Source organism: Cherax quadricarinatus, chromosome 60 (assembly GCF_038502225.1).
Source record: "Cherax quadricarinatus isolate ZL_2023a chromosome 60, ASM3850222v1, whole genome shotgun sequence".
In the NCBI taxonomy this organism is placed as follows: domain Eukaryota; kingdom Metazoa; phylum Arthropoda; class Malacostraca; order Decapoda; family Parastacidae; genus Cherax; species Cherax quadricarinatus.
In genome coordinates, this window is record NC_091351.1 from 17,950,219 (window position 1) to 17,974,130 (window position 23,912).

At 37.4% G+C, this 23,912-nt stretch overlaps 1 protein-coding gene across 1 annotated transcript in view; it reads left to right on the forward strand.

Annotated features, from left to right (window-relative positions):
- Positions 1-9,835, forward strand: part of Pink1 (PTEN-induced putative kinase 1) — a 263,559-nt gene extending 253,724 nt beyond the window's left edge. The window contains exon 11 of the mRNA XM_070097992.1: positions 9,803-9,835. Coding sequence (XP_069954093.1) covers positions 9,803-9,820 — 18 coding nt within the window. The 3' untranslated portion in view covers positions 9,821-9,835. The remainder of the gene's footprint in view (positions 1-9,802) is intronic.
- Positions 9,836-23,912: the final 14,077 nt, after the last annotated feature.

Here is a 23,912-nt window from a genome sequence, read left to right on the forward strand (position 1 = left end):
AACACTGCAAATGAACTGGAATTCTTTGAACTATTCTTTGACCAGCCATTGATGGAAATTATTGTCAGGGAAAGTAACAAGTATTTTGAGTACACCATGGCAAATACGATCATATCACCACAGTCAAGACAACACCAGTGGAAAGAGACGACTGTTGCAGAAATGTATTTGCTTTTTGCAACAATAATGCTTATGCCTCATGTCTATAAGCATAATATGAAAGCATACTGGTCCACAGATCGGCTAATTTGTACCCTGGCCTTCAGTGAAATCATCCCAGTGAACAGGTTTATCTTACTGTTACGTATGTTGCACTTCTCTGACAAAACCAGGCCTGACAGAAGTGACAGGTTATACAAGATTAGAAATGTTTTTATGTATCTCAAACAAAAGTTCAACATGTACTTTTATCCATTCAAGAATCTTGTAATTGACGAGTCTTTGATTTTGTTCAAAGGTAGGCTGTCATTCAAGCAGTATACATGTGTGTATACCGAGCAAGAGGAAACGCTTTGGTATAAAACTGTTTGTACTTTGTGACTGTGACACAGTGGCCTGGTATTGGATATTGCTGTATACACGGGAAGTAAAACATTGAAAGGTACCAAGATGTTATTGGGTATCTCAGGTGACGTAGTGAGAAGCATGATGGCACCTTATCTTGGTAAGGGGCATACATTATGTACCGATAACTGGTACACAAGCCCATTACGTACTCAGTGATTTCTTGCGAGTGAACAATCAGATGTTTGTGGCACAGTGCGTTCTAATCGTAAACATATGCCCAGGCTCAATGCAGGTGCTCGTGGTGATGACGTGCAGGTGTTTACTGCCAATGACATCATGGCATTATGGTGGCATGACAAACGAGATGTCACATTGTTGACAACCATTCACCATAATGAAATGCAAGACAGTGGCAAAGTTGATCGAGTGACTAATGAACATATTCGAAAACCAGTGACAGTGACTGATTATACACAAAACATGCGCTTGGTTGACAAATGTGACATGCAGATTGGCTTTGTTGATTGTGTTCGTAAAAGTTACAAGTGGTACATGAAACTTTTCTTCCATCTCATGGACATTTCAATGCTCAATGCATATATGTACCAAATGAAGACTGGCAACAGACCACCGTATGGTGAATTTTGTTTGTCTGTTGTCAGACAACTCATAATGAAGTACCAGGTAACAACACCTGCTATACAACAAGGTCCTCGAACTTCTCAGGATATACCCAAGTGTTTGAGGAGGGAAGGTGATCATTTCATAATACAGCTTCCTTCAACTCAGAAGAAATTTGCTCAGGAATGTGAGCAAATTTGTGAGGAATGTAAGGTACCTCTGTGCATGGTGCCTTGTTTCAAGGAGTTCCACAAGCTCCTGCAGTTCTAAAACCATGTCCAGTGATTGTAAATATGTAAATATAGATAGAACATTAGTATTATACAAGATTTGTGCATGTTTATTGTAATAACCAACAGTGGTAAACAATAATATGATAATAACTTTAAGTGCAGTTATTGTGTTCAATACAGTGAGTTTATTATATACATTATATGCAGTATTGGTCTCTCAAGCCCCAAATGTTAGTAGGAAAAGAAAAAATTAGAAAAGAAAAGAAAAAACTACAAAAAACGGTAAATAAAGTAATGTATGTATTTGGAAATTGTCGATGTTGCCGCCACCAAGTCATTTGGGGTCAACTTCTCGGCACTGTATCTTGGTAAGTACTGATCAGAATTTTTTTTTTTTGTCTTATTACCTTCACAAAAATATACTCTTTAATTCTGTAAGATTTTTTTTTTTTTTTTTTCAAAGTTTGTTGGACACTGGAGCACCACTTCAGATTTTGGCCTTGGACCCTGAAGGGGTTAAACTTAGCAAGTGTGAGTCCCATGTGGACTTTGTATGTGGAGTCTAAAATCTTCACTGGTGTTCTGAATTTCAGTGAGTTGGTTCTGATTGTCATAGACAATCTCAGTCTGTTGGGCCAGAGGTAAGGTTTCTCTAGAAGGCCATTCAGTGGCAACTGCTATAGAGGCAACTAGGCTTGCAGGCACCTTTGAGGCTAACCTCTCCTTTTCTGAGCGGTCTACTAACTTTTCTTCCCACCCAACCAATCACAGTAGGAGTCCCACAAGGAAGTGTCCTTTGACTACTCCTCTTTCTCATCTACATCAATGATCTACCAAATGCATCACAGCTACTCAAACCCATATCATTTGCAGATGACACTACATACGTCTTCTCCCACCCAAACCCAGTCATACTCGCCAACACTGTCAATGCCGAATTGCAGAAAATATCTGCCTGGATGATGACTAATAAACTTACCCTGAATACTGATAAAACCTATTTCATTCAGTTTGGAAACAAAGCTGCATATGTTCCACTTAACGCTAAACGGATCATCAGTCACAAGATTTACAGAGGGGAAATTCCTAGGTATCCACCTTGACAGTAGCCTTAAGTTCCAGACACATATACAACAAATCACCAAGAAAATCTCCAAGACTGTAGGCATACTATCAAAGATACGGTACTACGTTCCACAATCAGCTCTCCTGGCACTGTACCATTCACTCGTATATCCTTATTTCACTTATGGAATTTGTGCATGGGGATCAACAACATTAAATCACCCAAGACCTCTAATAACCCAGCAAAAGGCAACAGTCAGAATGATAAATTCCCACTCCTGCCAGCATACTCCAGCAATTTTCAAAAGTCTGAATCTGCTCACCATTAAGAACATCCATACTTATTCATGCGCCTACTACATACACAGAACAATACACGCAAATATAAACCCTCCACTCAAACTTCTCCTCACCAACCTTAACAGGACACTTGACCATAACACAAGACACTGATCTCTTTTTGATGTACCTTGTGTCCATATCACACTGTGTAAAACTTTATGCACATAAAGGGCCCCAAAATACGGAATTCATTACCAGAAGATACAAAAGTAACCCGGTCTGAAAATCAATTTAAGACTCTTCTCAAAAGCCTCTTAATCACCCTAGACTAAATGCTAAATACTCAGTACTCACATACTCAATATATTTTCCCATATCATAATTTCAACAATTACTTTTGAACCTTTTATCCATTGTTGACAGGAATATAATTGAATCATTGTTTCATAAAAAACATTTTTGAAAATATGATTATATCTTTTGTCATATAAATTAGATTCACTTATAATTAATAATCTACTGTACAACTATAATATAATTAATATCCTACTGTGCAACTATGATGTAATTCTTAGTGTTGAGTAGTCAGTAAGCCAATAATGTTAAGTTGGCCCATAATGCCAAGGCATAATAAAGGCTCTCTTTGCATTGCAACCCATTACTGTAAATACATAATCTCAATGTACTACGTATTTGCAAAGACATAAATAAATAAATAAACAAATAAACAGAGATTGTTGTGGATGGACCTCTGCAGTTCATAAAAAGATGGAAGTTGGAGTTGAGACATAACACCTGCCTCAAAACTGGAAATCACACTTTCTCTAAATTATTATTAGAATCAAAGAAAGCGGACACTTTCTCTAAAATTTTATGCCATTTCATTACGTTTAAATTATTACACATTTTTCAATACCCATGATATTATTACACAGTCATTAGCCTGGCAATCTTTAAACAAACTTCATTTGAGAATCTCCCAGCAATTCAACACTTTTTGTGATATACATGAGAAATCACAGGAAAAAGTTTTTATCACATCATCAACTTGTCCTTACCACACATAACATAATTAATTATATCTCAAAGATTCATCTATGTAGAATTTTCTTTTTGCTTCCTTTAAACACCACATATCAAAGTCAAGTGGATCACCACTGTTTTTAATTATATTAGAAAAAATTTAAATAAAACACAAAAGCATGGATGGCATTCCAAGGGTCAACACCCCCACAGCCCGTTCATGACCAGGACTCGCGGTGGATCAGGGCCTGATCAACCAGGCTGTTATTGCTGGCCACATGCTGACCAAAATACAAACCACAGCCCAGCTGGTTAGGTACCAATTTTAAGTGTCTGTCCAGTTCCCTCTTGAAACCAGCCAGAGGTCTATTGGTAATCCCCCTTATGTATGCTGGGAGGAAATTGAACAGTCTTGGGCCCCTGACACTTATTGTGTTGTCTCAGCATACTCATGGTGCCCCTGCTTTTCAATGGGGGGGGGGATGTTGAACTGCCTACCAAGTCTTTTGCTTTCATAAGGAGTGATTTTTGGTGTGTAGATTTAGGACTAGTCCCTCTAGGATTTTTCCAAGTGCATATTATGTATCCTTCCTGCCTGCATTCCAAGGAATACAGGTCAAGGGCCTTCAACCATTCCCAGTAATTAAGGTGCTTTATGTACTTATATGTGCAGTAAAGGTTCTCTGTATATTCTCCAGCTCTGCAATTTTGCCTGCCTTGAAAGGGACCTTTAGTATACAGCATTATTCCATCCTAGAAAGAACAAACAATTTGAAGAGAATCATCATCATCATCATTGGCTTGGCATCCCTACTTTTGAAGGTTCTCATTATCCATTATTCAAGCGGCTTTGGCATGCTGCTCTTACCTGTATTTTTTTTGTACCTCTGTATGTATGTTCAAATTATTAAATAAATAAATAAATAAATAAATAAATAAATGTGGTAGATACATTGTTGTGATCTTTGAAAGTGAGATTTTCTGGCATTACTACTCCCAGGTCCTTCACATTACTCATTCACTCTATTGTGTGATTGGAATTTGTATTATACTGTACCCTGATACAGTTTTATTTCCTTGAGTTTTTCATAGCAGAGTAATTGAAATTCATCTTCATTGAACTTCATACTGCTTTCTGACACCCATTTAAATCTTGGTTAATGTCTGCTTGGAGATTTGCAGCCGTGGATGATAGTCATGCAAATTCTGGTATCATCAGCAAAAGAGGACATGGTGCTGTGGCTTACATCTCTATCTATGCAAGATATGAGGATGAGAAAATGGATGGGGGTGAGGACTCTACCTTCTGGAACAGAGCTTTTCACTGTAGCTTCCTCTGACTTTACTCTGTATACTATTACTCTTTGTGTTCTATTTGTTAGGAAGTTATAGATCCGTCTACCAACTTTTCCTGTTATTCCTTTATCGTGCATTTTGTGTGATATTATACCATGATTGCACTTGTTGAAGGCTTTCACAAAGTCTGTGTATACTATATCTGCATTTTGATTATTCTCAAATGCATCCAAGACCATGTTATAGTAGTCCAGTAGCTGTGAGAGGCTGGAGCAACCTGCTCTCAACCCATGCTATCTTGGGTTGTGGAATTGATGGGTATCCATGTCCGAACCATTGCCTAGAAAGAATTACTCTGTGGCACTTGAGGTATGCTCAGGGTACATTCCTTTAAGGAAAAGGAAATGAAAGATGTAAACTAGAGAGAGAGAGATGCTCCCCTATACAGGTGAATGCGAAGAATCACAGAGCTATTGAAAGGGGCCAGCTTATTAGAAATATGAAGGGATGCACTGGTCAGAGAAATAGCAAATATCGAGCTTAAGCTTAAGGAATCATACAGGAGACAAGAAACTCAGGAAGAACTTAAAGCCATAAATGAAATTGGAAAAAACTCAAAATATTCTTTTCTTCTGTCAAATCTAAGGTAAAAACAACATCAAGTATTGGGCCCCTGCTTTGATGAGATGGGACTTACACAGATGACAGCTAAGAAATGAGTGAGATACTAAAGTCCCAACATGTTTAGCAAGCCATTAACAGGACTAAGAGTCGAAAATCTAAATGATTTTTTATGACTGAGACTCAAAATTTGGTCAGTCCAAGAATCTCCGATATTATCATAACATCACAAGGCTTCAAAAGGGCGATAAATGACATGCCCATGCACTGTGCCCCAGGTCCAGATTTATGGAACTCCATGTTCATCAAGAATTGCAAGAAACCTCTTTCACGTGCCTTCAGCATTCTACGGAGAGGGAGCATGGACATAGGGGGCCATCTCAGAGTCACTGATAATAACAGACATAGCCCACCTATACAAAGGTGGCAGTAAAGCAATTGCAAAGAATTCCAGACTGATAGCACTAATGTCCCATGTCATAAAAATCTTTGAAAGTGTTCTAAGAAGCAAGATCACCACCCATCTAGATACCCATCAATTACATCTAGATACCCATCAATTACATCTAGATACTCATCAAATGTGCTACAAATTTGTACAACTACAAAGCTTCTTATTTGAAATACTCATTTGTACTTCATGTTGTAATTTGTTTACTGTATTTCTACCACTGAATATATATCATTGCTTAGTTAATCTTAAGTTAATTTTAAGCCTGCCCACAATGCTCTGCATACAAGGGGCTTTTGACATGTACACTCAACCACTGTATTTCTTTTGTACAACTATGTATCATGTCCAAATAATAATAAATAAATAAATAAATAAATAAATAAATATATAAAAGGGTAACATGGGTTCAGAGCAGACTGCTCCTGCCTGTCCCAACTACTGGATTACTATGACAAGGTCTCAGATGCACTAGAAGACAAACAAAATGCAGATACTGTATACACAGACCTGTGAAAGCCTTCGGCAAGTGGGACCATGGTACAATAGTGCACAAAATTCATGATAAAGGAATCACAGGAAAAGTTGGCAGATGGATCTATAACTTCCTAACAAATAAAGCACAAAAAGTAATAGTAAACAGAATAAAGTCTGAGGCAGCTACAGTGAAAAGCTGTTCCACAAGGCACTGTACTTGCCCCCATCCTGTTCCTTATCCTCAGTCTGACATAGACAGAGATGTAAGCCACAGCACCTTGGCAGTAAACCCAGTGTTGAAGACACTGAGTTTACTGCCATTTTTTACTACAGTAATACTGCGCTATGTACTGCCTGAGGCACTGTCAACGTACAGCAATTTGAAGTAAACACTTTGTGCTTATTCAGCATTTCTAGCATTTACTGCATTTACTTATCTAAATCATCTCAGACCATTAATTACCCAACAAAAGGCTGCAGTCAGAATGATAACAAATTCCCACTCCAGGCAGCATACTCCACCAATATTCAAAACTCTAAACTTACCGTACAAAACATCCATACCTATTATTGTACCTACTACATACATAGAACACTAAACTTGGATATAAACCCTCCCCTCAAACTTCTTACCAACCTCAACAGAACACATGACCATAACACAAGGCACAGATCACTCTTTGATGTTCCTCGTGTCCATCTCACACTATGTAATAACTCAATGCACATAAAAGGTCCAAATATCTGGAACTCATTACCTGTGAATATAAAAGAAATACTGTCTGTTTATCAATTCAAGAATCTTCTTAAAAACCACTTACTCAACCACAACTAAATAAATACTGAATAACTGAATCTCATAAATGTATAACCTGTGACCCTATCAAACTATATTTTTTTTAATTACATTACCTAATATAATATTTCATTGTCTTGAATGCACAATAACTCATTTAATGACCATATGACCTGTTTCTGCTCTACAAATCATTGATTTTACTTGATTTGATTCAGTTATATTATACATTGTTATGCTACAAATTTGAACAACTTTAATGCTTCTTATTTGAAATACTCATTTGTACTTCATGTTGTAATTTGTTTACTGTAATTTTTACCACTGAATATATCATTACTTAGTTAATCTTAAGTTAATTTTAAGGCTGCCCATAATGCTCTGCATACAAGGGGATTCTGGCATGTACAACCCAATCACTATATTTCTTTGTACAACTGTGCATTATGCCCAAATAAAAAATAAATAAATAAATTTTTAGGTGATACTTGCAACCATACGACCCCATTGCATAGGCAATGGGGTCGAAGAGGTATGGGGTAGGTTTAAAAATGTAGTGTTAGAGTGTTCAGCAGAAGTTTGTGGTTACAGGAAAGTGGGTGCAGGAGGGAAGAGGAGCGATTGGTGGAATGATGATGTAAAGAGAGTAGTAAGGGAGAAAAAGTTAGCATATGAGAAGTTTTTACAAAGTAGAAGTGATGCAAGGAGGGAAGAGTATATGGAGAAAAAGAGAGAAGTTAAGAGAGTGGTGAAGCAATGTAAAAAGAGAGCAAATGAGAGAGTGGGTGAGATGTTATCAACAAATTTTGTTGAAAATAAGAAAAAGTTTTGGAGTGAGATTAACAAGTTAAGAAAGCCTAGAGAACGTGTCAGCGGATGGGTCTATGAAAGATGAGGTGAATCATAGAATTGATGAGGGAAAAAGAGTGAGTGGTGCACTTAGGAGTCTGTGGAGACAAAGAACTTTGTCCTTGGAGGCAAAGAGGGGAATGTATGAGAGTATAGTTTTACCAACGCTCTTATATGGGTGTGAAGCGTGGGTGATGAATGTTGCAGCGAGGAGAAGGCTGGAGGCAGTGGAGATGTCATGTCTGAGGGCAATGTGTGGTGTGAATATAATGCAGAGAATTCGTAGTTTGGAAGTTAGGAGGAGGTGCGGGATTACCAAAACTGTTGTCCAGAGGGCTGAGGAAGGGTTGTTGAGGTGGTTCGGACATGTAGAGAGAATGGAGCGAAACAGAATGACTTCAAGAGTGTATCAGTCTGTAGTGGAAGGAAGGCGGGGTAGGGGTCGGCCTAGGAAGGGTTGGAGGGAGGGGGTAAAGGAGGTTTTGTGTGCGAGGGGCTTGGACTTCCAGCAGGCATGCGTGAGCGTGTTTGATAGGAGTGAATGGAGACAAATGGTTTTTAATACTTGACGTGCTGTTGGAGTGTGAGCAAAGTAACATTTATGAAGGGATTCAGGGAAACCGGCAGGCCGGACTTGAGTCCTGGAGATGGGAAGTACAGTGCCTGCACTCTGAAGGAGGGGTGTTAATGTTGCAGTTTAAAAACTGTAGTGTAAAGCACCCTTCTGGCAAGACAGTGATGGAGTGAATGATGGTGAAAGTTTTTCTTTTTCGGGCCACCCTGCCTTGGTGGGAATCGGCCGGTGTGATAATAAAAAATAAATAAAAAAATAACTTGCAACCACATTTACACTTGTCATCGACTGCAAAAGGTACTGTAAAATAAATTATGAATACAGTATGTATACATATAAATCTTAAAACATCTCACTAATAGCAATACTTAAGTATTTCTACATATCCTAGTCTTTTCCTTCAAAAAATTGCACAAGATATTTAAGATAAAATATTTACATATAATAGGATTAAAGAAAAAGAATATCTGTCAAAGATATTTAATAGAAAAGAAGTAGAAACATAAGTATAAGAGTGCTATGTTAACACTGGTACAGCTACACAATATCACAACGCAGCAGCACTTGCCACGGCCACTGTCACCAGGCTAAGAGTCAGCTAGGGTTTGGTTTTCAATTAAACTATTTTTATTGTTTCAGATACAGCCAACTATGTCAAGTGTGAAGCATAGTCATTTCTCCTTAATGCAATTTTTATAATAAATATTAAGCTACACACTAAAATATATTATCAAAATGCAAATATACATATAAAAAATGGAATGCATTTAAAAATAATCCATACACTGGCTGCAAAGACACCCTTACTCTTACTGAAAAGCATGGACCAGTACTTAAAATTATTCATCTAAGTTACGAAAAGATAATGCTATTAAAATATATGAAACTAACATTCATGCCATACAAACACTTTACATTTATAGACTTAATAATAATCTATAGATATACCCAGTTTGGCTTTCTCAGAAAATTTATGAGATATCCGATAATTATGATCTTTTTTTCAGTCAGGTGGTGGCATATAAAGCATACATCTTCCGTGTACCAGAAATCGTCAAAACAATAATTAACTGTAAGACCATAAAACCCCATTGGATGAAGTGCTAAAGACTTCCTTAAAATTATTTGTCAGCCACAGCAGGTAATACAACATTAAGTGACATCTCATTTTTTGTTACCATATACAGTATAAACCAAATGAACAGGCACTGTGCTGTAGTTGTCTTCCAATCTTCTGAAACTATGTACTATATCTTCTGGAAATTATAACTAATAGGCTCCTATAATAATACAGAACATAGAAAGTTAAATGTTCATAGGATTAAGGTCAATGGAATTAAATACAGAGCAGTAAGATGTAGAGTAGAAGTGTTTAGATAGGAAGGAAAGAAAGATAAGTGGTAGGAAGGTGATGGTAGTCAGGGTATGAAATAAAGAAGGGATTAAATGTTTCCCTGTCTTGGTCTCAGATCACATTTTCCCTTCCCCCATTTTCACTACATATGTGGGGTGGGAAAGCGCTGAACCCGGAAGGGTTACACAGTACTGAGGAAATGGGAGGCAATTAGACTTACTTCAAAGGAAGGCAGGGTAGTTGCAATTCTTTGAATCAAAAACCCTTCATTAGCATTAAGGCATCTCCCTGGTATGGCTCTTAACCCAGTCAAATTAAATAGTATGAGAAAAAAATTCAATTGCCATACATCTTTTAGTTGTACATTATGGGGTATGTCACGGCAATAACTTTTGGTTTTATTTGTTTACATTTGCATTTTTTCAATTTCTGTATTCTAAAATTTATTCCTAAATTTTCTACATATTTTACTGTTATTTAGGTACTATCTTCTGTCATATTTTAGGTGTTATTTTCTATCATGTTTTATTTTGCGCTGATTCACAGTTGGTCATGTCTTGCCACAATCATATAATTTAAAAGCTACAATAAAAATATTTTTGCTTATTTTGTGTCAAATGTGTGCCAATGAATCTAATAATACATCTCATGCATTTTCTATTACTGTATAATTAAAATATTCAAATATTAAATTAGATTTTTAAAGATATTCCTGAAGATACCAAAATGAATTGTACAAAAGTATTTTTGCAAAAATAACAATCCAGCATATCTAATAGAGCTACAATATACTTAAGGTAGGAATACATGCAGGAACTTTCCCATATACTTCAGCACATTTCATCTCTGCTTAATATTTTATCAACATAAACTACACTAAAATATGTTTACTGCTCTTGCAGTAAAATTCACTTGATTACAGAACAAGCATAACTCTGTGAGCCAACTGTATAAGCTACTGAAACAAATGAACTGTGTACTCTAAAGTGACAAGCAATCATGGACGAAAAGCTATAGAATAACTGTTTATACAGTAATTCCCACTTAGTGACAGTTTGCTTAGTTACAATGTAACTACTGCTGCATTACAATACACCCTCTGACTCCATCTTGCTTACATATCACACTCCATCAAACATCAAGCCTCATACATCTATCTTCCAATTGTCCATTCAAGCCTTTTCACCTAATATATTGTATATATGTACAAACAAAATTTCTCCCACTCCTCGTATACCCTAAAATCCCTATCCACAGTCTTTTTGAACCTAAAATCCCCTCCATTCCCATAAAAACACACTCCCTGCTATAACATTTAAAATCAGACAGAGGTAGAAACAGTTACTAACAATTAGTGAAGGAGAGGAGGATCATTGTGATACACAAACACAGATGGTATTGTTAACAAAAATAGCAGGCTTAAGGACAGGATAGCAAACTAGACATCGAAGATCTAATTAAAACGAAATTCATGGGGTTAATAAACTCAGTTTTTCACAGAGGTACCACATACTTTATAGCAACTGAAAAAAAACAACAACAAGAAAATGGGGGAGGAGAAAGAGGAGTGGCAGCATACATAATTATGGTAAGAAATATTAGATTCAAATAGCTCAAAAACTTCAACATGGGGGAATTTAGAGCCTATGTAGCAGGAGCATTATTGATGGAAGGTTCATAGATATTAATAAGAGTGGTGTGCAGCCTGTCACTTTCCCAAAAACAGCAGGTGACCATGGCAAGAGTATAAAGTAAACAACAGGTCAACAATAAGAACATCAGAGATGTCAGTACAAAGACCAAAGAAAACTAAAGAACATTTATTGATCCCAGATTTTATAAAGCTAATTAAGGCAGCAGTGGAAAAGTTTTTGCCAACAGGTGACAGAAGCTACAAGAATTAGAGGTAAAGATAACCTGGCAAGACTTGACTTGATATTCACTCTAAAGTACAGTAATACCTCTAATTTTATGAGTCTATATTTTCGTGAATTTCGATTATCGGCAACTTTTTTCATCAAAATATAGCCTCTATTTTCGTGATTTCCCTCTGAATTCGGCAGTCGTACAGAACATGTCCCAGTGAGCCACACACACACAAAGCCTCCCACACACCATTCAGTCAGTCTGGCATTGTGTCTTGGCGAGTGACCATCACCCCACTTGTTCCTACAAAACATTTCATAATAATACATTTTTTTGCACTTGTTTATTGTGTGTGACTGCTAAATAAGCCACAATGGGCCCAAAGAAAGCTGCTAGTGCCAGCCCTTTGATAAAGAAGGTGAGAAACACAATAGAATTCAAGAAAGAACACACTAGCCAGGGTACTTCTCCACACACACCAGCCAGGGTACTTCCCCACACCAGCCAGGGTACTTCCCCCACACACCAGCCAGGGTACCTCCCCACACACCAGATAGAGCACTTCCCCTCACACCAGCCAGGGTGCTTCCCCACACACCAACCAGGGTACTTCCCCACACACACCTGACAACCCTATGCCTGTTGTGGAATCTATTGTAGCTTTGGGGAAGCCCATAGGGTTGGATGTGAGTGGCCAGGATGTGGAAGAGTTGGTGGAGGACCACAGTGAAGAGCTAAGCACTGAAGAGCTGCAAGACCTTCATCTGGAACAGCAAGAGACCACAGCTGAGGAAATTGCTTCAGCGGAGGAGGAAGAGAGAGGGAAGAAGGTGCCTTCTTCAGTGATTAAGGATGTTTGTGCAAAGTGGAATGAGTTGCAAAGTTTTGTAGAGAAATGTCACTCTAACAAAGCTGTTGCAGGCCATGTCTGCAACATGTTCAATGACAATGCCTTGTCCCATTTTAGGCCAGAAACAGAGCTCTCTGGAACAATTTTTTGTGTGACAGGGGTCCAGTGACTCTCAAGCTGGTCCTAGTGCCATTAAAAAAAAAGAAGGGATAAGGATGTGGTACCTAGTCTTTATGGAAGGGGATCACCTTTCCAAACAATAGTAACTTCTCCTCCCTCTCCCTTCCTCCCGTCTTCCATACACCAAAAAGAGTCTCCAATGAAGGTAAGTGTGATGTTAAATGTTCATTTATACATTTAATTATTGCTTTATATTGATCTGTCATTCTTTTCTGTATGTAAATTTATATTTAATCTCTAAAAAATGTATTTTTTGTTAATACTTTTGGGTGTCTAGAACTGATTAATTGGACTTATATTATTTCTTATGGGGAAAATGGTTTCAATTTTCATGAATTTCAACTTTCGGCAGACTCTCTGGAACGGATTAATCACGAAATTAGAGGGTCCACTGTGATCAGATATACTTAAGTAAAATAGGTTATTGAATACCACTTGGTTTAAGTGATCACACAGTCTAAATTTGAGTTATGTGGAAGAAGTAGAAGACAAGACAGACTTTAGAAGCATACTATGAAGGTTATGAGAAATTAGCTGAGAACTGGTGAAGAGACCTGGGTAGCAAAACAGCTTAGGAGATGAAGGAAAATTAGATATGAAAGTGAAGTGTGGTCAAAGAAAAAAAAATTAACTTCAGAGAAAATCTGTAAGGCCAAATAGAGAAGAAAAAAATGGAAGAAACAGAGGCCACAGAAGACATATAAAAAAGTTAAGGAAGTACAATAGATGGAAATAACAATATATGAATACAAAGAGAAGCTGAGAATGAATTTGAAAATGACATGTAGGAAAAGCTAGTGTATCAAACTGCTTTACAGTCACATAAGAAAAAAAACTGACTGAAGAACCAAGTGATAACTGAAGAAAGAGGTTCCCAAGGAACTAAATAGAAAACTAAGAGAGATAATAGGATTATAAAATAGTGCTGGGGAACACGAAAAAGTAAAAATATTTAAGCAACTGAAAACAACAAAAGCCATGAGACCTAACAAGATATCTCGATGAGTGTAGAAAACCACCACTGTGTGAACCCCTAGTGAAGATATTAACCCTTTCAGGGTTTCTGATGTACTAGTATGGCTTACGCACCAAGGTTTTTGACGTATTAGTACGCCTAAATTCTAGCGCCCTCAAATCTAGTGAGGGAAAGCTGGTAGGCCTACATATGAAAGAATGGGTCTATGTGGTCAGTGTGCGCAGTATAAAAAAAAATCCTGCAGCACACAGTGCGTAATGAGGAAAAAAAACAAACTTTGACAGTGTTTTTGGTTTAAAACAGCGACTTTACACTGTATTTTTGTATGGTATTTATGATGGTATTCTAGTTTTCCTGGTCTCATTTTATAGAATGGAAGACATATTACAGAAATTGAGATGATTTTGATTGTGAAAAGTACCTTGAAATTGAGCTCAAAGTAGCAGAAATCTTCGATTTTTGCCAAAGTTCAAAAGTAAAATCATGCTACGTGTCCAATATATGTCAACTGGTGAGTCTAATATTCTTTCACAAGTGTGCTGATATTATTTATACCATTTCTACACTAATGCAGTAGTCCGCATAACAGTAAATCTTCTATTTTTTTGTGAGAATAAAAATTCAAAGTGGAAAGCAAAAGAATGTAAGAGGGGTGTGGGGACGTGAATAATGAACAGAGGAAATGTTATTTTAGTGCCAGGAATGTCTTTCTTGTTTATTCTAGACCCTATCTGGAAATTGGCATCTTTTGAAATTTGTGTGAAATTGGCAAAATTGCTAAATTCTGACCACTTTATTGGATAGTTGAAATCGGTAAATGGGTGGTTTCTTGTACTCATTCGATAGAAAAAATGGAGTTCTAGCGAAATAGTTATGATTTTTGTCAACCAGTACACTAGAATTGGCCGAAAATAGGGCTCAAAGTGGGCAAAATCTCCGATGCGTTAGCATCGTCGAGACCACTAACTTCGTGAGAGCATAATTCCGTAAGTTTTCCATCAAATTTCATACTTTTGGTGTCATTATGATCAGGAAAAGATTCTCTATCTTTTCACAAGAAAAAATAATTTTTTTTTTTTAGAAAATTTGTCGACCCTGAGAACAAGTCTGGGAGAGGGACTGTCGACCCTGAAAGGGTTAAAGCTGTTAGGGATGGGACAACTATCTTATAGTTCCTATAGTATTTATTTAATAGTGATATCTCATAGTACACTTCCATAGGGAAGGTAACAGAATTCTTCCTCTGTAAGCCATGCTTGTTGTAAGAGGCGACTAAAATGTCGGGAGCAAGGGGCAAGTAACCCTTTCTCCTGTATATATTATTAAATTTAAAAAGAGAAACTTTTGTCTTTCTTTTTAGGTCATCCTGCCTTGGTGGGATACGGCTGGTTTGTTGAGAAAAAAAATTTAATAGTACAGTACAGTGGACCCTCGACTAATGCTATTAATCCGTTCCTGAGAGCTCATCGTTAGTCAAAATTATCGTTAGTCAAGTTAATTTTCCCCATAAGAAATAATGGAAATCAAATTAATCCGTGCAAGGCACCCAAAAGTACTAAAAAAAAAAATTTAACACATGAAATATTAATTTTAATACACACAAACTGAAGAAGACATGCACAGTTACATGACACTTACCTTTATTGAAGATCTGGTGATGACTGATGGGATGGGAGGAGGGGAGAGTGTTGATGGTGTTAGTGTTTAGAAGGGGAATCCCCTTCCATTAGGACTTGAGGTGGCAAGTCCTTTTTCGGGGTTACTTCCCTTCTTCTTTTAATGCCACTAGGACCAGCTTGAGAGTCACTGGACCTCTGTCGCACAACATATCTGTTCATAGAGGCCTGTACCTCCCGTTCCTTTATGACATTCCTAAAGTGTTTCACAACATTGTCAGTGTCACAATTAAGCACTTGTTCAGGTTTCAATTCTTCACTGTCTATGTACTCCTTGAATTCCTGCACATATTTTTCAGCTAAGAGTAAGAGTAAGACGGAGAATAGGATAGCAGATGAACAAGGAGGCTTTAGGAAAGGTAGGGGGTGTGTGGACCAGGTGTTTACAGTGAAACATATAAGTGAACAGTATTTAGATAAGGCTAAAGAGGTCTTTGTGGCATTTATGGATTTGGAAAAGGCGTATGACAGGGTGGATAGGGGGCAATGTGGCAGATGTTGCAGGTGTATGGTGTAGGAGGTAGGTTACTGAAAGCAGTGAAGAGTTTTTACGAGGATAGTGAGGCTCAAGTTAGAGTATGTAGGAAAGAGGGAAATTTTTTCCCAGTAAAAGTAGGCCTTAGACAAGGATGTGTGATGTCACCGTGGTTGTTTAATATATTTATAGATGGGGTTGTAAGAGAAGTAAATGCGAGGGTCTTGGCAAGAGGCGTGGAGTTAAAAGATAAAGAATCACACACAAAGTGGGAGTTGTCACAGCTGCTCTTTGCTGATGACACTGTGCTCTTGGGAGATTCTGAAGAGAAGTTGCAGAGATTGGTGGATGAATTTGGTAGGGTGTGCAAAAGAAGAAAATTAAAGGTGAATACAGGAAAGAGTAAGGTTATGAGGATAACAAAAAGATTAGGTGATGAAAGATTGAATATCAGATTGGAGGGAGAGAGTATGGAGGAGGTGAACGTATTCAGATATTTGGGAGTGGACGTGTCAGCGGATGGGTCTATGAAAGATGAGGTGAATCATAGAATTGATGAGGGAAAAAGAGTGAGTGGTGCACTTAGGAGTCTGTGGAGACAAAGAACTTTGTCCTTGGAGGCAAAGAGGGGAATGTATGAGAGTATAGTTTTACCAACGCTCTTATATGGGTGTGAAGCGTGGGTGATGAATGTTGCAGCGAGGAGAAGGCTGGAGGCAGTGGAGATGTCATGTCTGAGGGCAATGTGTGGTGTGAATATAATGCAGAGAATTCGTAGTTTGGAAGTTAGGAGGAGGTGCGGGATTACCAAAACTGTTGTCCAGAGGGCTGAGGAAGGGTTGGTGAGGTGGTTCGGACATGTAGAGAGAATGGAGCGAAACAGAATGACTTCAAGAGTGTATCAGTCTGTAGTGGAAGGAAGGCGGGGTAGGGGTCGGCCTAGGAAGGGTTGGAGGGAGGGGGTAAAGGAGGTTTTGTGTGCGAGGGGCTTGGACTTCCAGCAGGCATGCGTGAGCGTGTTTGATAGGAGTGAATGGAGACAAATGGTTTTTAATACTTGACGTGCTGTTGGAGTGTGAGCAAAGTAACATTTATGAAGGGATTCAGGGAAACCGGCAGGCAGGACTTGAGTCCTGGAGATGGGAAGTACAGTGCCTGCACTCTGAAGGAGGGGTGTTAATGTTGCAGTTTAAAAACTGTAGTGTAAAGCACCCTTCTGGCAAGACAGTGATGGAGTGAATGATGGTGAAAGTTTTTCTTTTTCGGGCCACCCTGCCTTGGTGGGAATCGGCCGGTGTGATAATAAAAAAAATAATAAAATAATTTTTCAGCTGCTTTTTTGTCCAAACTGGCAGCCTCACCATGCCTTATCACACTATGTATGCCACTACGATTCTTAAATCTCTCAAACCAACCTTTGCTGGCCTTAAATTCACTCACATCACCACTAGTTGCTGGCATTTTTCTAATTAAATCCTCATGCAACTTCCTAGCATTTTCACATACGATCGCTTGAGAGATGCTATCTCCTGCTATCTGTTTTTCGTTTATCCACACCAATAACAGTCTCTCAACATCTTCTATCACTTGCGATCTCAGTTTCGAAAACATAGTTGCACCTTTGGCAAGAACAGCTTCCTTGATTGCCGTTTTCTTGGCCACAATAGTAGCGATGGTTGATTGGGGTTTTGTGTACAGCCTGGCCAGCTTGGAGACACGCACTCCACTTTCATACTTAGCAATGATCTCTTTCTTCATATCCATAGTAATTCTCACCCTTTTTGTTGTAGGGTTGGCACTAGAAGCTTTCTTGGGGCTCATGGTGACTTATTTTGCAGGTGCAATCACTAAAAAGGCTGTGATAATATGAAATGTTCCGATTGTATGCTTGGAAGCGACCGCGGTGGCTGGCTGGCTTGTAAACAATGGCCAGAAGTGGACGCGTCTCAGACGGAACGAATAGTGTTGGTTGAGTTTTTTAGCGCTAGTCGAGGCAAAATTTTTGTGTTAAAATGTATCGCTGGTCGGATTTATCGTTAATCGATGCCATCGTTGGTCGAGGGTCCACTGTATAGGCATTCTTTTTAGAGTGACAAAGAAAACTGCGAGGAAGTAGGTACTGGTGCACCTAAACAGGAACTTAATCAGTGAAAACCAACACGGATTCACGCATGAGATCCTATTTGATGAACCTACTTAAGCAGCACTGTAACAGTTACTTAGATATAGTAAAGAAAAATAGGTACTGGAGGACTGTGAGAATATCTGTCAGTTCGCTATCAGAGATAATTCCAAAACTAGAAGAACAAACATGATTTAAAGGAAAATTCTTCCAGTGGATCATGTACCTGAAAAAACAAGACAGAGTAAGATAAAAGGAGAGGAACATCAGAGTCGACAAGGGTAACAATTGGAGTCTCCCAAGCATCGGTAATAGAGTTGCTACTATTCCTGGTATATGTAAATGACTTCCCAAATGTGATCAAATCTTATGTTTGCAGATGTGAAACTTTTGAGAAAAATACACAGAAAAGAGACAGCCTTATCTTTTGAAGAACACAATGAAACAAATGCAGCAAAGGCCAGAAAAATGACAGGGTGGATAATGAGAACTTTCAAAATAAGAGAAATAATGACAATGATTATACTATTCAAATCACTTGTGCTCTTATGTGTAGAATATTTTCTGCTCATGGCTCTCTTCAAGGCAGGAGAGTTCTTAAGAGCTGTAAAATGTGGAGAGATTGTTTACTGCCCACATAGACAATAAAGTACTTCAATTGGGAATGCCTCAAAGTACTTGGAATGTGGTCTCTGGAATGAGAAGACATTCCTGGCCATCCATTCCCTTCCAGGTATGCATTATGTTATATACCTGGAAAATATTAGATGTCCAGGTCCCAAATCTAGATGCTGCCATAACTTACTAGAGATATGAGATCTTTATTTCACCATAGGCACAAGAAGAAATAAGTGTCAGCATATGTGCTCAAGACCTGAACCTGCTACCAGCATATATCAGAAATATTGCGGAAGAAAATGTAGAAGTCCTCAAGAGGAAACTGTTTTACCACCGATGCCAAGTGCCAAATCAATCAGGCTCTATGTGCCAACAGAGCCTTGTAAACAGTGGCATAAGCCATCAAGTGAATATCAGGACACTGGTTGAACAGCTTGGTTTAACAGATAATCAAGAAGAAAGCCTGCCCAGGTTGTTTACAGGTAAATTATAGACAGTGTTCAGGGAGACTTGGGTTGCAGTGATGGTCAAGTGGATGGAGTTCAATCTAAACAAGTGCAAAGTCATGAAGGAGAGGAGAGACCAGAGATGGAGGATATGTTAAGAGAAAAGAATACAGAAATCAATAAAAGGAACCAACAACAGTCCTCATACCATACATATTGCCAGAGGAACACATCATCCATAAGATTTCAGCATCATGCAAGGCTTATGCAAATTTTCGAAGTGCCTTAATGAGCCTTAGTAAAGAATCCTTTGGCATTCTGCCCACAAGATGTGTCAGGCATATTTTGGACTATTGTATAAAGCACCAGCATGGGGCCTCCCATCTAATAAAGGGTGTTAAGGAATTGTTAAGTCTAAAAGTTTGCAATCAAACTAGCCCTCAAGATGAAGGGTGTATTTTACATGGAAGGACAAGAAAAGAAGACACATTTACAACATACAAGATACTTAGATGAATTGGTAGGGTAGATAAGGACAATGTTTGATATGTGAGGAGTAGAATCAAGTTGACACAGATGGAAGCTAAATATGCAGGTGAATGTTAGAAGTACTGTACTTTCGAAGTCAGGGTAACGATGAAGTGCTATGAACTGATTGTGAAAGTAACGGAGGTAAGCTAAATACATTGTTATAGAGAGTAGGAATGATAGGGTTCAAGAGATCAGGAGCCTGTAACACAAGTCAACAAAACTCAAGAGGCAGGACCAGGAGCCAACACCGAGCTCTGAAAATACAAACTGGTGAAAACCACTGTGCATAGTTCCTTGGAAAGTACAGTTTTCAACCATGCTATCTTCTTCCTATTTCATCCCTGGTAAAGGAGGGGATCTCTACCAAGGATGAAACAAGAACAAGTTGGAAAGGTAGTAATTACGCACACAAATAAGCTACAAGAATATCAGATAATTTTTCAAGAAAAGCAGAATAAATTGCTCAGTGTGCTTCCCGACACAGTGGAAGCAAACTGAATACTATATCAAGCTTCAAAATAAATAAGACAAAGCTATTTCACATCAGTTAGTTGAAAGTAAAGAAGCAGATGTTGGGCTCAAGAACTAAAGCTCACTTCTGGAAAATTCAGATTGTTAATTGCATTAATTTACATTTTTCCATATAAGAGAAAATGACTTCTGAAACTTTAAATGTTGAAAGATTTCTGAAATTATGTGAATAAGAGCAAAATATTCGCAAATTCTAATTCAGGAGAAGGCTATCCAAATTGTAATTCAGTATTCACAAGTTTACCTCTTTCAAAAATCAATGCACATGCATTATGAATTATTTTGTATATGTATAGTACATATAAATTTCATTGTGATTCTCAGAGGTAGGGCATCTGACTAATATGTAGCAGGCATACCTCTTTTGATCACAACAGTGAAGAGCTCCAACAAGAAACTGCCTACTCTGGATCTCTTGGTTTCCATAAAAATATGTATTTCTCAACTATTTTGTGAATGTGAGACTGAATTTATGCTTTGAACAAAGGGTCTTAAAACTTATAGGAATGAAATATCAGAGCTGTGTAAGGCCCATATTTTCTGATCTTTTGGGACTAAATGAAGCTGGTGGAATCACTACCACCTGATCCACAGTGTCAAAAAGGTGTCAGCCATTGTAGGTGCACTTGCAGTCTTTCTTGTCAATCAACAGCAGATGAGATCATGGAGGCTGTATTGGTCTGACAATGCACTGCCATAGATACAAGTATATTTAGCAAGAGCAAAGAAAGCAAGGAGAAAGGGTCTATGTCAATTTGAATTGCATGAGACTTGAAGCGAGTGCACAAGGAGGACATAGGGACAATTTTAAATCCCTGGCATTATAAGCTGTCACAGCAATGCAACTAACTATAGCCATCCTAAAAAAAACTTCTTAAGCACTGGAAAAGCAATATTTTCCACTACTACTATATGTGACTATCTTAGCGAGACTGCTTACAGTACTTAGGAGTTAGGAAATGCAGGTATGATCGGATAAATTCTCTGGGAGAATCTCCGCCACTAATTCAATAGATGTAATATAAGGGGATAAGAATGCAGGAAATTTAGTATTGTGTTGTCCTGAGAACACTTATTTCTTCCCTTTCTTATGTGTAGCTTGATTAATTTCATCATATTCACTTGAGCTATTAGAGGAGGATATGCACCTCAGGAAACAGCAATCCTGTGCAAGGTCAGGTACTTTATGAAGGGTACAAGGTACTTAGTTTCTGTTCTATTTTCTTAAGAGCATTCAGTTTGTCCTCAAGGATTTATGCACTGGTATTGAACCAAAAGATGCTCAAAGCAAGATACTGTCACTGGGGGCAGTGGTTGAGTCATTTGATAAAAGAGATTTCATAGTAGTGATAGTTAGACAAGATTATTCCATAATAAAATGGTCAAGAGTTATCCCACTCTCTCTTTGTGACTTCAATAACTGGAGTCATTAAAATGGTCTCCCTACCAAATTGCAGTCACCCAGGAATTAACTGTTAACTTCACTGATAATTTCCTTAACCATTATACAGAAGAGAAATGGAACAAGAAGACCCTCATACTGGATGGTCTAATTCATGCTGTGTGCAGCTAAATTATGAAGAGACAAGAAATGTGTTCAAACAGCTGTCAATATCACTTATTTTTTAAGTCTAATTTTAATACTACCTCATCCTCTGACCTTCAATGGTAAAAGGTTGCATATAATGCTTTGCCTTAAACTTTTGACCTGGCTTTCCTGGTGGCCTACCATTAAATTATTTACATTCCCCAAAAAGTACAATACTGCAGTATATACATAAAAGCAAGTGAAAATAAATGCTCTAATATGGCAGTGAAGCATTTTTGGATTTAAAACAACATTTTACATATTAAACAACTGTTCAGTTTCAAATAAAAAATAAATAATTCTGACTTAAGCACAATAACTAAACAAAAGCCTCAATGTATATCCATTACACACTACATAATCAGAAGATTACTATAGTGACATTAAATGCATCCAAAATGTACATAAAAATTATTTTAAGCTGACTGCTATAAATGAGGCACTCATGTAGGTAATTAACAAAGTAGAGGTTAATTAAGAATAGTGTCCAGGTGGAACCATAATGTGTCACTTGGCTTCACCAGCATGATCAAGGGTACCATCATGCAGGTACACTACCACTCCACCCTGACTTATCAATTTTAGGGATGACAATGAAACTGGAATTCACATTCTTTTATTAATAATTTAAATATTGTTAAGCATCAAATTCATCAAGATGTGTTAATGAACTGAGCCTAGTACAAAACTTTCACTAAATTTTGTTTTCTGGGCAAGATTACTTAAACAAAGTACGAATACTTAAAACTACATTTAATCGATGTAATTACATCTCTAAATATAATAATTTAGTTGCATTTAACCAGACGGAACATTCCTGCATGAGCATCGGAGAAATTTCAATAGGTATACGTGTGAGCCGCTACTCCTCATTAACATTAAAAACAGGCCATCCTTTCTGATGGTACTTTTGTTGTAAATACTATACGTATGTACTAAATAATTTTAATTTTCAAATTACTGAATGTACATGTATGTAACTTGACCACACAATATTAGACTTTACTGCATGTCCTTATTTTCAATGTTTTATCAAATTTGTTACAGTCCAACTCTAATATGTATGTAAAGAAATATTAATAAATTTAAGACTGTTCTTGCATGATTAATAATGTCATGAACAAAAACTGTCCTAATATATTCTTACCTTATAACAATACATTACATTAAATAATGTCTGCTGAATGATACTTTGTAAATCAAATAACATTCTAAACTTTCTCAAAATTGAATGAAAAGACATTGATATAATTAGGAAAATAATTATTCCTGAATAACATTACAAAGCATCGAAGACTTCAGTCAAGAGTACATTCTCATTTGTTTCTTGATAAGCTATATCAGTGTCCATTATTATAAAAGCTCTATACTACTACAGCAAAACTTTACACATTCTGATAACTTAGTTTGTGGTGCTACACAAAACTTTGTACGATGTAGTAAAAAAGAAACTATCATAATAAAAGCAAGAAATTTCACAAGAAAATTATTAATGCAAACATGAGCTAGGTTTATTTGAAACATTTATGATTTAGCTTATGCAAGCGATGCTGCACTTAAAATTATAAAAATACTATGTTGAGTGTCATATATGTATTGGTAGTTATAATAAGCAAAGGAAACATGTATTTACTTGTGTCATTACATATAAACACTACAACTGCTGTGTGTGTGGACACACAAGGAGATGCAAACCATTCTAACAGTTATTGTACTAACAGTAGCTACCCAATCTGTGTATTTTCACATGTTTTTAGCACTACCTAACAATAATATAAAAAGTGTATAGAGAACATTAGTGAATAAAAAACAAAAAATGTGATTCTTTTTAGTAATATGTATTCGTACAGATTTATGTGGTCTCCCACTAATAAATACTGTACCGGTAATTTCGTGTTTGCTGT